This window comes from Cavia porcellus, unplaced genomic scaffold (genome assembly GCF_034190915.1).
Source record: "Cavia porcellus strain 051 isolate PalLab524CR breed Dunkin Hartley unplaced genomic scaffold, mCavPor4.1 scaffold_9, whole genome shotgun sequence".
NCBI lineage: Eukaryota > Metazoa > Chordata > Mammalia > Rodentia > Caviidae > Cavia > Cavia porcellus.
In genome coordinates this window covers 50,896,300-50,912,214 of record NW_026947492.1, presented here as the reverse complement: position 1 = coordinate 50,912,214, position 15,915 = coordinate 50,896,300, and the positions used below count along the sequence as shown (strand labels likewise).

The 15,915-nt window shown below is 37.2% G+C and overlaps 1 protein-coding gene across 3 annotated transcripts in view; it reads right to left on the bottom strand.

Annotated features, from left to right (window-relative positions):
* Window positions 1-5,452: 5,452 nt before the first annotated feature.
* Window positions 5,453-15,915, bottom strand: part of Rab30 (RAB30, member RAS oncogene family) — a 91,039-nt gene continuing 80,576 nt past the window's right edge. For all 3 annotated transcript variants that reach the window (XM_003468522.5, XM_063256378.1, XM_013151170.3), the window contains exon 5: window positions 5,453-14,646. In XM_003468522.5, the coding sequence (XP_003468570.1) occupies window positions 14,396-14,646 (251 nt within the window). In that variant the 3' untranslated portion in view covers window positions 5,453-14,395. The remainder of the gene's footprint in view (window positions 14,647-15,915) is intronic.

Sequence of the window (15,915 nt, the reverse complement as noted above, 5' to 3'; positions counted from 1 at the left end):
CAAGATCTGAAATTTTATCCTCAGCTTCATTTAAATGGTTTTCCCAGCTTTCAATAGAATTTTTTGTTTCTTGGCTATCTCTTTGAATTTTTTTCATGGATTCTACTTGTTTTCTACATTGTTCATTCAAAGTTTCAATCAATTTCCCATGCTCCTGTATTTTTTTTTTATCTATTTCTTCTCTAGCTTTGTAGAGCAACTCGTTTACTAAGGTTGTTATTTCTGTCTTTATGTGAGACTTTATTTCTAATTTGATTTCCTCTACAGCCTCATGGATTTGCCTCTTTAGTTCATTTGCTATCTTTTTAGAGATTTCTAGTGTATGACTTTTAAAGTCCTCTATTTCCGTATCACCTGTACTTGCTCCTGAAGGACTAGATGTTTGAGATTGCATTTTACCTTTTCATTTTGTCATTTTCACCTTTTGGGTAAATATTTGGTCTTTCAATCCCAACAGTCTCAATTATCTATAGTGTGAATTTTAGGGTCCTACTGTGTGCTTGGTATTTGTCCAATCTCTGGATACCACAATGAAGAGGAGATACAGTCACCTGAATTCCTCCTGCAGGGCCTGTTGGGTGAATCCTATATTCTTTCTGGCTAACTAGCCTACAAGTATTGATGTAGGTCAACTCTTAGTTCCTGTTGTTGCTATGTCTTCAGGTTGTTGCAGGTCGATAGTGTTTGTGTCAGCAGATGCCTTACTGTATCACTGGGGGTCTCATAAGCTTTTTTAATTTTCTTCAAGTTGGGGGAGGCCTTATTGGTACACTCCTCAACCTGTCTGATATTCTCTGTGTGGAGAAGGGAGATTACTCACTCTCTTGCCAGGTTTGCCAAGGTCTTACAGTTGGAGGGAGTTTTGCTTCTGCTCCTATTTACCCACTACAGACCTCTATTTTAGGAGCAAACTCACCACACTGACTGGAGCCTGCAGAGGTCTTCTGTTTGGGTGAGGGGTTTCTGAGTCTCCCATCTAGCCAGCATGGTAATACACTATGCAAGGTTCTGGGAGAAGGGGTTAGAGCCAAAGATCAACTGAAGTACTAGGTCCATGAGGTGGGGGGACTCCCCAAGGGGTGGGCCCACGGCAGAGGTCTGGGGCATCTCAGGCATTCCAGGCTGAGGGGCAGGCCCGCAGCAGAGGTCAGGGGTGTCCCAGGCATACTGGGCTGAGGGGCAGGCCCACAGCAGTGGTCCGAGATGTCCTAGTCTCCAGTTGTGCCGGGGGTGTCCCAGACGTTCCAGGCTGAGGGCCTATTTTTCTTCATGTAGTTGCTGTTTTAGCATTTAAATGTGCTATCATGATGGTAATAGCTTTCTTTCACATCTGGATGTATGACTCCCTTAAACATCTTTCATAAACCTAGTCAGTAGTGAGTTTCCTCACAGCTTTTTTGTTTTGTTTTTTTCCTGGAAAGTCTTTTTTTAAGGGGATAAAACCAAGGAAAATAAAATAATAAAACCAATCAAAACAAACCAGTGAGCTGGGGATTTAGCTCAGTGGCATAAGTACCTGCCTAGCAAGGACTAGGTCATGAGTTCAAACCCTGGTACCAAAACAAAACAAACCAGTGTAAGTGACACAGGACTTTAAAACAATATGAAATCATCAATGATTACCATAATGCCTCTTCTGTCCTCAAAATAGCTGCAGATACCCTCAGACATAGTGAAAACCAAACATAACAGGACGTTTCCAACAAAAACAAAACAATGAATGCAGTAAAAGACTTCAAAACAAGACAATGGTAAATCCAAATTGACTACCATAATATATCTTGCTGTCTTTGAAATAGCTGCTCATGCCATCAAATATAACAAAATCAAACAAACATCAACCCAAAAAACAATGAAAATGATACAGGACTTCAAAACAGGACAATAAGGGATTAACAATGGCCACAACCCTCAGAAGGAGATCCCCCATAGATGCCACACTGCAACCCACCATCCTTTGGATGATAGATGACCAAACCACTGACCTGACACCCGCATGGTCAGTGAAACAACAAAACACCACAAGCGTCAAATTGCATTTCACTTCAATAGCTATCATCACAACCTGTGTTTCTCTGGTTCAGCTAGTCACTTGTGGAGGTGGGGAGTGGGGTTGGCTCTTCTTATTTGCCAGCCCATGTGCCAGAAGAGGCTAGGGTCTGGCTTTTCCCCTGCCAGCAGTGGCCTGCATGCGGCGCTGGCTTGCCTCTTGCTGAGGCCTTGTTCTCTCCCCCTGCAGTCCGTGAATGGCACTGATGAGGAAAGGCTTGCTGTCCTGGAAAGTCCTTATTTATCCTTCACTTCTGAAATCTATTTTTGCTGGGTATAGTAATTTTAGTTGGCAGTTACTTTTCTTCAGGATTTTATGATGTGTTATTACATTCCCTCCTGGCCTATAGGTTTCTGCTCAGAAAAATGTTAATGGGGTTGCCCTTAAATGTGACTTAGCATTTCTCTTCTGCAGATTTTAAAGTTCTTTCTTTAACCAGTACTTTTGACAGTTTGGTTACGGTAAGATCTTTTCAGATCACATCTATTTGAAGTTCTATATGCTTCTTGTATATAGGTGTCTATATCATTCCCAAGATTAGGAAAGTTTTCTGCTAGTATTCCTTAAACGGAGTCTCTGTACCCTTAACTTTTATTTTCTCACCTTTGAATACTCTAGTGATTGACTATTTATTTGCTTAATGAAATCCCAGAGATCTTGAATGAGTTCATTTTTTGGTCTGAATAAGATATTTAAACAACCTGTCTTCAAGCGCAGATATCATTTCTTGATCTAGACTGTGGTTGAGGTTTTCAGTTGATGTGTGTTTGACACTGAGCTCTTTATTTCCAAGATTTCTGTTTATTTTTCAAAATCTCAATCCCTTGCTGAATTTCTCATTCATATCCTATTTTCCTAACTTAACTATTTATAGTATTGTTTTAAATTTCATTTCACTATCTTAAAATCACACTTTTGAAGTCCTTGTCAGACATTTTAGCCATCTCAGTTTTTAAAATCTGTTACTAGAGAATGATCTTTTGGTGGTGTCATGCTCAGATATCTTTCTTTCTTTTTTTTTTTTTATCGGTACTGGGGATTGAACTCATGATCACCTGCTTGCAAGGCAGGTGCTTATGCCGTTGAGCTAAATCCCCAGCCCCATGCTCAGATATCTTTAATACTTTTTTGGGATGGCCTTCTTCATAAGTAGTTTTCTCATGATGTGCCTTTGGGTATGTTTGTCACACAATATTAATTTTATTTCCAGCTGGGCACTGTAGTGTAATGTCCTAGAATGGTTCCTTTACTGTGATCAGTGAGTGTCAGCCCAGTGTGTACTGTCAGTTGGAGAGATACATTGTCTTTGTAGGTCATGTAAAAGTTGAATTACAGCAGTTTAAGCAGGTATGGCATGGACAGCAGTGTTCGGAGGTACATCCGTGGCTACTCCTGCAAGGGAAGTGGTGGTCCCTTTCAGATGAAAAGGGTTTCCTTAACCATTGTTCATGTTGCCTCTCTTACTTGTAAGGGACTCTGACAGTTTGCACAAGTAGTGGTGAGGGTCCTGTGGCATTTTTCCTCCAGTGAAATAATGATATGGGTCCTGGTCCACCATGAGGAGGGACAGTGGCAAGAACCACAGCAGTCCTGCTGTGCTTCTCACACAGAGTCCTGCCAACAGTGCATAGTCAGATAAGATGCAGGGGCAGCCTATGGTGAAAACCGCACAGATGTGGTAGAATTGTGGTGTTCCTATCTACTTCTGCTGTGGAAGTACCTCTATCCTTAGTTTCTTTTAGTGACACAACACCATCTCTCAAGTGCTGGTGATCGGTGAGTTTTATCAGTCACTCTGTTAGGCTATGTTTGGTTCACAGGGCACATACTCACTGAGCCAGAGCAGTGAAATGCATACTGGGGGCGGGGGAGGGTGTCCCAGATACAATATATGTAGGAGTTTCTTGTTTCTACAATAGCCTAAATTCAGACAATTTTTCCCTTCTAAGATGGCTGTTGACTGTAGCACCCTGGAGATTAACTGGGGGATGATGTAAAATCCTTTTCCCAAAGCAAGTTAAAGTGCGGACTGTGGGCTAATTGCACAATTAAGCTGCTAGCCTGTGAGGACTGTGAAACTCCAATAACTAGGACTGCTAGCATCCATGCTTACAGTTTTCTGGGACTCTTTCACCCTTACTCTGCAGAAAAGAGACTTTCCTCCTCCTATGTGAAGCCAGGGTGGCAGGTGCCAAGATTATTTTGTTTCTCTTACTGTACTATTATCCCAGGTCTCTGGATCTTGTAATATCCCAGTTTCTCTCCTTGTGATTTCCTGTGCCCTCCAGTAATCACTCACCTCTAAATGCAGCAATAGACATTTTGCTTTGATTTTTCTTTGGAGGGGATCAGGTAAGTGCCACGTGTTCTATACATTAATCTACCTACTGTACCCTTAGTCTAAGATATTCCTCTCTCAAATGAATGTCCCCAGGCACAAGATAAGAGGCAAGGACTGGAACAGAGATGAACTTCAAAAGTACAAATCCATGGCTCTTGAAGTAAGGGCATCTAAGAGCCAAATCCCTTTATTTGTTTAATGTTATATGCACAATAAATGGTGAATAAATGAATGACTTACTAGTGATGAATAGTTAGTCTTATCCCCAGTTGTCAAAGATAATATGTTTACTGCTATTTTTCATTCTTTCTTTTCAGTGGTAGGGCTTCACACATGCTAGGCAAGAACATGAGTGCCAAGTTACTTCTTCCCCCATATCCTTCTACCGTTTTTGGTGGTGGTGGGGTACTGGGGATTGAAACCATAGCCTTCCCACTGACCCATATCCCCAGTCCTTTTTAAATTTTTTTTTTATTTTGTGACCAAGTCTTGCTAACTTGCCCAGCTCAGAAATTGTAGCACCCAGTTTTTATTTTCTGTTTTTGAAGTAAGGTTTTACTAGCCTTAGGTCTGATCAGCTTAAGATGATATTTCTAAAGAATATAAACTTAAAAGCCTCTAAATAGAGCCTCTATTCTGAAGTTAGAAAAATTAGAGCTTGAAATGAAATTATTGCCCTAATGTCCTACTGATTGGGAGTAATGTCAGGAGTAGTACTACAATTTTTAACTACTTCTTCCTAGTGTAACAGTCCTTCTATTATACAATAAAACATCTTTTTCATCACTGTAAATAATTAGCATATAATTTTTACATCCTGAATATAACTGATTAGGTTATAACTGGAAGAGAACTGAAAGGTAATCTAATTTAGCCACTTATTGTGCAGAGGAGAAGAATGTGGTGCTATGTCAAATGACTTGTTAGCCAGTTACAGAGTCAACATTCAAGTTCTGGTATCCAGATCCCAGATTGAGGGCATATTCCATGTGATGCTGAAGTATATAGGTGTGCTTAAAACTAATTTGCTTTGTATATATTGATATATCAGCCTCCAAACATGGGCAACAGGAAATGTTTATTTATATACAAGTACATGGGAAAGCAATTTCCATTCAGGTTTTTAAAAAAAAAAATTGTTACAAATAAAAATTTTGTTAAATACATTCATACTCTGCAGACAAAATACATTCTTTGTACTTTTACTCTCATTATGAATTATTTCTTAATAATAAAAGCTTAAACTACAATGAACAATCAGATGGTTTGGCAATTTAACAATCTTTTTTTCCAAGAAGGTACACCCAAACTTTAAAAGATGGTCAATATGTAATAGAAATTGTACCTTAAAAATGCTCCTTCATGAACCCTGAAAGACTGAATGGGTTTTCTTCTCCAGCATTGTTCGTAGCTATCCTTCAAAAGCAGTGCAGAAGACTAGAAATTCTATGACAACACAGTTTCTGCACAGTCTTCCTGAAATTAATCATACCTAATGACAAGCTCATAGAAAAATTCTCACTGATATATTGAAGGGGGTTTCCTAATTGATTAATTGAACTAAGATCATAAGTTCCATTTTCCAAATAGAGCATTAAGAGCTTCTATTTAATACAAATAACTTAATTTTTAAGCTAATTGCTTTTAAGAGAGATGTGAAAATATATGCCCACACATAAAACATTACATACATCTTTATAGCAGCATTATTTATAATATCCAAGAAGGGGAAACAACTCAAATGTTCATCAATTGATGGAAAAATAAAATATACTCTACATGTACACTGGAATATTACTTAGCCATAATAATGTATTGATTCATACAACAAAGATAAACTTTGAAAACATTATGTTAAGAGAAACCAGACACTAAAGACCACAGATTATAGGACTGTATCTTTATGAAATGTCCAGGATAGGCAAATTCACAGAGACAGAAAGCAGATTACTTGGTGCCAGATTCACTTAATGGACAGTTTTTGGAGAGATGATGAAACATTCTGAAGTTAGAATTGCACAAGACAGTGAATATACTCAAAACATTGAATTTTACACTTTAAAAGAGTGAGTGTATAATGTGTGAATTATATCTTAATTTCTAAAAAGATAGATACAGCTTTATTTTTAAAAATTTTGTTCAGCTTCCTATTCCCTTTCTATTCCCCTTTTTAAATATTAGTTGAAATTTTCATAAATCACTTTCTACAGAATGTTTTCAGCTAATTGCACTCAAGTAATCAATGGCTTATACATCTAATAAGCTTTTTATTACATAAAAGGAAAGTAATACATGGATACATAGAATATACATTGTACTGTTAATATTTGCATATTAACATTTAAAATCAAGTACTATGCTTATACTGAAGCTGATACTTAGCTTTTATATACTGATACCAGATTTTACTGAGATCCTATGCATAAAACCAATAGCCAAAGATTAAGAATTGAGTTTATAAAACTCAATGATTAACCTGTTTTTTAAAACTGTATGTTAAAGATCCATATTTTAATACAGACAAGAAAGGGGGAAATTAAGGATTCTCTAAATCCTCATAAAGCAGCTTCTGAAAATATTTTAACTAGCTGCTGAGATCTCCAGAATTTTTTTTGCATTTTATTTCATCCCTATACTAAAAATCATGCATTAAAGTGTGTGCAAGAATATATATGGAGCACACTTTTTTCCCCTTTAAATTATCAAAACTCTCTCTTTATTAGCTGGGCTGTGGAGCATTTTTTTTAAAAATTTTTGCTGACAATAGCAATTTTACTCATGCACTAGTTCAAATGCATTTATGTAGCTTCTTGTACACCAACCATCAAAGGAGCTCCAACCATCTGATAAGTCTAGAGGACGTTTCAGTGCATAGAAATTCAAAGCCAGCATTCCAGTCATTTGAATTTTTCTATAACAAAGACAAGAGAGCCCCAACAAGTCTTAAAGAAATGAGAGAATTTGTAACTAAAAATTTTTATAGTAAACCTACTGACATTCATTGTCAAATAGTCTACAAGAAATTTCCATTAGTATTCTGTAACTAAGTAGAAAAGAGAATATTTATTCCTATTACATTCCAGAAAGCAGTATGTTAGCAGCTGTTTTTCAGAGGGCTTGTCAAGTTTATTGTTACTTAATCCAGGCATTACAGTGTAAATTTAAACAAAAAGTGTGTACTGTTCAGTCAGCCAGTAAGTTACTCCAATCATACTCTTTTGTTGTTTGGTACATGAAATTCTGCTTTATTAGGCATTCAGTACTCCAATTTTTACTTCAGAAGGTAATACAGAGGGGAAAGGCAGGGAGGAAACTCTTTTGATGTTGGTAACTACATTCATCAAATAACACCACATAGATAATTAAATTCTAGAACCTATCATATAAGTGAGATTCATGACTCCATTTTTACCAAAGGATGGAAACAAGAGCCACGCAATCAGAATCATTCTTCAGGAGCATCCATCATTACCAATTGTATAACTAAGGAAGAAAAATACTTGCATAATTGCAGAGTTGCTTAACAATAAGATTATGATGTAAATCAGGTAGTAGAAAGAAGGTAAGAGTTAATAAGTTCTACCTGTCCTAATATTTACCAAGAGAATGATTATGAATTTAATGAGCTTTTCCTATTAGTTTTTAAAAATTAGGCAAAATAGCAATTAATAAGTGGCAAATGTGGCTCCTGAAAAAAGTAGAAATCAACTCAATTTTTCTTCCCATGGAGAATGGGATCAAGAAGAGGTTTAAATTGTACTGTGAGGTATTTCAGTTCTCTGATTGAGTTTCCTGATAATAAGGAGTTTACAACCCTGGAATTGCCGAGAAAGTGGGTGGGGAGAGACAGAGACAGAAACAAAATCCAGAAGTATCTAAAGAAATGGGAGAATGGCAGTAATGCCCCAAAGCAGAGTAAATGACTTCCTTTTTTTTTTCTTCTTTAATGGTATCAGGGAATAAACTCACAACCTTGTGCTTGCCAGCCAGGCGCTTAAACCACTGAGCTAAATCCCCAGCCCTAAATGACTTCCTTTTAAGGAACCCTTCCAAAAATGGAGCTCTTTTCTTTGAAGCCAGAAAAGTCTTTCTTTTGTCCCTCAAGTAACTGTATTTGCACCAGATTGTGCAAAATGTATGTATACATTTTGAGATGGCATCATGCTGTGTTGCCAAGTTGGTCTCAAAGTGATCCTCCCATTTCAGCCTCTCAAATAGTAGGAATTACAGGTGCATGCCACCACATCCAGCTCCAAACTCTTTTCATAATTAAGGAAAAAAGAACTGATATTGACGTCCTTACTGTTTACTGAGCACTGTTCTTTCAATTTATTTAACTGAATTTCATAATTCTATCAAGTCATAGATGAGAAAACCAATGCTCAAGATATTGTGCTTTGTCTGAAGTCACAGATAGTTTGTGCAACCTAAATTAGTGTCTGCCCTTCTATTTCCCTGCATCATTCTGAAATGTCAGTCACCAGCTACCAAAGAATATTCCAAGAATTAGAAAACAGAACCTCCAGAAATTCTTTAAATTAGTAAGAAAGTAAAACTTTGACTCATACAACTTCAGGAAGTGGTTAGCCTGTGTAATGTGACTATTTCCAACACAGTTAGAGCAAATCTTCCCCAAACTCAAGTATTCAGACCAATGACTTAAAAAAAAAAAAAAAAAAAAAAAAAAAAAGACTAATGAAAATCATGTATCAGCCAAGCAAGAATGCAAATTATTTTGCAGGTGGAATCATCTGGATCACAGACTTTATTAGCAAAAATTACTTTAGATTCTCATTTTTAATTTAAAGGTCTGGGAGTGTAGCTCAGTTATAGTGCTTGTCTAGCACGTACAAGGCAAGCACTGTAACTGGGTTTTTTTCCCCAGCCCTGTGAGGAAAAAAAATCAAATGCTACACCTGTGTTTTATTACTCTCCACATGAAACGATTTAGACTCAGTTCTTTTCAATGTACTCTCAAGAGAATTAGGGAAACCCATTGAGTGTCTTAGGAGTTTTCTAAAATAGATCTTGAGGTCTGCTTTCTGTCAATAATCCACCAGCCTGTGTCATGGGAGCTGTAAAAACTTCATGTTTATTTGTGGGATCTTTAATAGAAGATTCTGCTCTGCTACAAAGACCTATCCTGAAGAGACATCATTATTCATTAAACTGAGGTGAATAAATTTTAATATTTAATTTCTATCATTATGATGACTTCAAGAAAAAAAAACAGCTCTAGAAATAGTTTGTGATCTCTTCAAGACATTGAGTGGACTGGCATAGTAATCTCTGCTTATGATTTAATGGCAGACCAGTCTCTTGGCCTAATAATCCACATCTTCCCTGAAGGATGTGGCAAGAAAGCAAAGCCCTTTTTAAAAAATTAGTAGCTATTGGTCAACAGATGCTTAACTGAATATGTTATGAGCAACAAAGTCCTTTAACATGTAATTTTAAGGTAATAAGTCATGCAGTCCTATCCTCAGCCAACACTTGTATCCTCTCTAATTCTCTGCCAAATTCTTTCCTATCTACTCTCTGCTTGACACAGACTATTACTTGAGGTGATACTATCCATAAGCCCCTAATATTTTGAGAAGGTTCCTCCTGATATGGGAACTAAACCTGTGGCTCTGTGTCCTCCACTCAGTAAGCCTCATTCCATTTCTTTGAGCTACAGAGCCTCTTGCTGTAATGTACTTATTATATTCATCTCTTCCAGATTAAGTCTCACAAAATCCTTCCTGCATTTTTCAAATATTTTAAAATTTAAATTCCTTTACCAGGCTATTACGCCTCAATTTGTTTTTAATTTCAATATATGGCCCCAAGAGTGAGTATAACATTCTAACATCACAGGAGATGAAAGGAGATGAAATGTGCATCTCCCTTAACATTACTAGATTAATGGCTTGAAGGAATAATTGAGTATAAAGAAATTACCAGTGCGTATAATACAAGGGAAGACAGCTTTCCTTTCAAACACAAATAGGCTCATGTCAGAAATGAAATCCAAAAAGAAGAAAAGTATATACATCTTCCTTTATTCCCAAATTGGTGTTTAACTATACTGTTTAAATGGAATATATTTTGTCAGAAGGATAAATTGTAAATGTTCATTCCTGTTCACTATCTAGTTAAACCTCATAAGTATTACAACAGTTACATCAAAAAACACTTATGAATACTATAGTTGGAAAAAGTAAATAACCAACTACATTTAAACACCACCATCGGACTGGGGATTTAGCTCAGTGGCGTAAGTGCCTGCCTGCCAAGTGCGAGGTCGTGAGTTTGATCCCTGGTGATCACCAAAAATTTTTTCGAAAAAAAGAACTCTTCCAGATGCTAATGAGGAAGTTATTCATTAAGTATTTATGACTATAAAGTACAGAATTCTATAGAATTAAGAAATATCTATTTTAAGGTCATTAGTCTCATGTGATGATTATGACATCTCATTCTGGTTGAGTCTATTAAAAGATGTTTTATTATAATCAGAAGAACAGTTCAAAGAGTTTACATCTGATTATTTGTTCAGAATGAGTTATTAACTAAAACTTGATGTTGGGCCTGAGGGATTATGGGATAGTTTAAAAGGTAGATAAAGTAAATCATCCACCTTACACTATGGAGTCATAGGGGTCCTTTCAAGAAATATGTTCAACAGAAGAAGAAAAATAAGAATCCGGTCCTCTGTTGGGTCTGCTCCCTTCCTCCAAAAAGTCCAAACTGCTTAAAATAACCAAATCCAAAGATTTTATTTTGCTCAGTGGTTTCTATTTTACCAAACTCTAAATCCAAATTTGACACATTGTCTAGTAAATCCACTCATTTTTAGTTATTTTCTTACCACTTTACTCAGGAAGAGATGTTAACATAAAATGGCTAGTAGACAGGGAGAAGGAAAGGCCAGGAAAAGCCAATGGTTAACCTAAACAATCTATAGAAAAGATAACTGGCTCTATACAATAAAAAATTAAATGTTAATACAATTCAACAGACCTAGTAAAAACATACAGGATCATACAGGTTGCATAGGCAAAAGAGAAAGCATAAAATCCTTTGAATGTCAATCTACAAAGCCATATTATCATTAATATCAGCAAATTACATGATTTCATAGATTTTTTAAAGCATTACTCTATAACACAGATATGTGTTTTCACTGGAAACTGAACCATGTTTTGCCATATAATTAACTTTTTTAAAACAAGAAAAGATCATACCCCAAATAGAAAAAGTTACAGGCTATAACTGTTTTTGTCAGATCAAGCTCAACTAAATTATGATAAAGCAACTCATTTTTTTCATCCACCAGACTTTGTCTTTATCTAAAGACTTATTTCAGCAAATAATGCCCTGACAAGAACGAATAAGTTTAAGTCCTGCGCTTGGTTAAGATGACTTCATTTAGTGTCACCTCAGATACTACTTGAAGGAATTTCTGTTTAATCAAAAAAAAAAAAAAAAGCCCCACTTGACACAAGATCATTTACTTAGCAGATATACATTGCACCTACAACCTTGTCAGGGTTTGTTATCAACTTGAGATACATCAATAGACCAGTGTGCATAACGCTAATTCTGAAATCCATGTAACTAAGAAAAAAAAGAATAAAGTTTCACATTCTTACGAGTCCCTCAGATGGACCATGGGTGAGTGACTCTAAATGACAGAATGACTAGAAGGAGTAACAAAAAATAATGGGGCCAAGAACAGAACTCTCTAACCTCTTTGTGAGTCTGCCCAAAGGTAGAGGGAGTCAAGTGTTAGGGAGTAAGAATCCCAGACCGCAAGTGTGTCCTTTAAGCTATTATTTTACAACTAATTAATTCAATCTAACAAAGCCCTCTTACATTCACAAAAGTGGTCTTATTTTTAACACATTTGTGGATGTGAGATAAATTTGGGTCATCCTATGGTGGACACGCTGGATTTTTGCCCTGAAAAAATAATAAATTTAAACTTTAGGACATTTCCTCAGTTTAAAAAGGTAAGTTTCTCTGCTCCCTTGATTATTTTCTGATACCTTTAGCTGTTGGCTTAGTAGAAAAGATGGCGAAGAGAAAGCAGTAATACTTATAAATTATTTTGGCTTTCATTAAGATGATTTTTCTTTCCTACAGAGATAGATTCTAAAAGAAAGACAATTCTAGCTTCTGGGATCTCTTTCCTTTTTCCCACACAACCAGGAAAACACAATGAGGCCAATTAGAAGTATCAGTCCCTAAACAATATATATAATCCCCTATGCAAAAGATTGGTCATTCTGGAATCTGCTACAGAAGGGTTGAAAATGCTTTATCAGTTCCATGAACTATGACTCATTACTTTATAATTACATTAAATAGCTTTCAAACATCAATATATCAGGTCTGAGATTGTCACCATCTACAGCAACAGCAGAATCACATATCATCCAAATTTTATTACTCACCTCCCATTTATGCTAAGCAGCAAGCTACAGAAACATCTGATAGCATCAAAAGCATACAGGTTTAATTATTTTCTCAATTTTCATTTATTTCAGTGAACAAATTGGAAGAATTCAAAGTATGGCACTGAAGAAATGAACACATATTCAGCAGCACATCTTCCATTTTGATCCTGTTTTAAAATTGGCTAAGAAAAGGCATATATATACCTCCATTTGAATTGGAGATTTGCAGTAATGCATGCGAATCAAGATGGGAGGGAGGTAGGAGGGTAAGAAAGAAGGACCAAAAGGAGAGACTAGGAAATAGAGGAAAAAAGAGAAACAGGAAAGCATGTACGGTCATGAGTCTAAGAGTACCATTATAAAGAGATCATCCATGATGCTCAACGTGCTTCTACAAGCAGAACTTTTATAATGTTATGAAGATACAAAAATGTTTGTGAGACTTTATCTGCTGCTAATTCTCACTTTCATACTAAAAATATCTATAAAATCCTAAGTCTTGGTTTATCCAAGAAGGCTAGTACCAGGAAGTAAAAGATGTGACCTGTTATCAAGGACTGTGCTCTGCTTCAAACCCTGCTTTGCAGTCCATTAATCCACAGTATTTGGTCATATCTGGTCTGTTTTCTCACTCATAATGTCTTAGAACTAATTTTTTATTTTAGAATATCAACAAACTTTTTTTTTTTAATTTTTCAAACTTTTGTTTCCTTAAAGGTCAGGAAAGATGAGAGAATAGAAGAAAATCTAGAGACTTAAAGGGGAACATGAAAGAAAACATACTGTCTTTTCCAACAAATCTACTTGAGAAAAGTAGTAATGAGACTTTGAAAGAGTTCTGATTCATGGACTTCCCCCATTATTTTTATTCTAGGTAATACATTTAAGGACATTATACTAAAATGTTTGGTCTGTGAAGTAGTGGAATCATTAGCACCAAAAGGAGTCATGGAGCTTGAAATTATTATTAAAACAATGATTGTTACTGTTGGTCATGGGTAAAGGTTTCAATTCATTTTTACATCCCAAAGTTTTTGAAAGTGCCTATGGACAAAAGAAATAACACTTTTCAGAATCTCCATGGGGTCATCAGTATGTACCATAGAGATAGTGCTTGCCTTCCCAGTTTCGGTTTATCTGGTAGACAAGAACACCAGGGCCACTAGAAGATTACCACTGAAGCCCTTGAAGAACAGCCCCACATGCACCCACTAACGTGCAGGAGGGATCCCTACAGTACATTTCCCCCTGGGCTGTGTCAGGAATGCGCTTTTATTTGCTTTTTAAAAAAACAAAAGCAACATGCTTGCAGATCATGGAGTGCCTAGTGCAATTTTCTCCTTGCTCCAACTCCAGACTGCAAAAGGGTGAAACCATTATATGTTCTGCTAATGCCGGCCTGTGGACAAGGCCCTTGGCCTGCCACGCTTTGTAAGCTCAGGAGCCCACAGGAGTCAGAAGGTCCGAGAACCGGAGCCACAGTCATTGCCAGATCTCTCCAGCAACTTGTGGCCCATCAAGGCAGCCGCTGATTCCTTTTGCTTTTCCTCGCTTCAGCCTTTAGTTGAAATTACAACAAGTCAAATAGCTGATGCTTTTTCCCTCTCCAGGTAAAGGTGAGGATACATTGTTCACCAGTGTATTCTGTCTGGCCTCACTGATGAGTCGGCATGCTAAGTCGAGGAAGAGTTTCTCCACATTATCAGATTCCTTAGCTGAAGTCTCCAGATAATACATGTCCTGGGCTTCTGAGAATTCTTCAGCTCTCTGCTGCGAGACCTCTCTTCTTTCAGCCAGGTCAATCTTGTTGCCTAGAATAGTGGTGAAATCAAGAAGCAATCATTACTTTTTACAGGATCAAAGCCTCAAAATTCAATTCTAGATCTGAAATCAAACCAGATAGATGGGAGAGTAAAGCAAAGCAATTTATCTATGAGTAACTGAAATTGCTACTTTAAAATATCAATGTGCCATATGTAATGGCAAAGAACTGAAAACAACCCAAATGCCCACTAGTAAGATACTAGCTGAACCAACCATGAAACATTCGCATAGTGGAATAACTGTCCGTGGCAAAAGCAATAAGGAATATTTCTACATACAGAAATGAAATGAGAACACTTGGATATATTATTAAGCTAAAAAAATGTAGTTTACTATATATATATTTTTCACATACACATTTACTACTTCTTAGGAAAAGATAAAGTGAACTCAGCTGCCAGCTGGGGTGAGTCCTGCACACCATCTCGAGCACCAGGAGAGTTTAACATCATCCTTCCCAGAGGTCAAGGATGCACCTAGCTTCCAGCCACACTAGGCTCAGCTAGGCAGGTTTCAGGCCTGCCTGGGCCACACCCAGTGACCTTTCAATCCAGGAAACTCAGCTGCCTGCTGGGGTGATTCCTGTACAACATCTTGAGCCCTGGGAGAGTTTAAGATCATAGCTCCCAGTCATCAAGGACTGGCCCAGCTTCCAGCCACACTAGACTAGCCTTAGGAGGTTTTGCAGCCAAACTACATTACACCCAATGACCTTCTTTAGTCAGGGGAGTTGAGAGCATGTGAAGTAAGTTCCAGGGCATTGGTACTTGCCCAGGGAGAGCTTTCGACCATTATCCACAGTGGTTAGGTGCCCGCCCAGCTTCATAGAACACTGGAGGTGGCACGGGAGGGCCTGAGGGCCTGACTAGACCACGCTCAGCAACCTCCATTCAGTCCCAGGAGCCAAGGGAATAGGAGATGATTTCCAACATGCCCAGGGGAAGGCTTGGAACAACACTTGAAACACAGAAATACAGAAAAATGACAAAATGAAAGACCAAAATGCAATCTCCAACCTCTAGCCCATTCCCAAGAAAGCCTAGGAGCCATGTACATGGAAGAAAATATATGCCATACACCTGAAATACCTGAAATAATAGCAACTGAAATAAAGAAGCAACTCCAGGAAGCTTTAAAGGAATTCAAAATAGGAATAACCTCCCATGTAAAAGAAGAAATGATAAAAGTAATGAAAAAGATGCTGAACACATCTAAGGAACACATCACAGTTAAATAATTAGAGGAACAATGCAAAA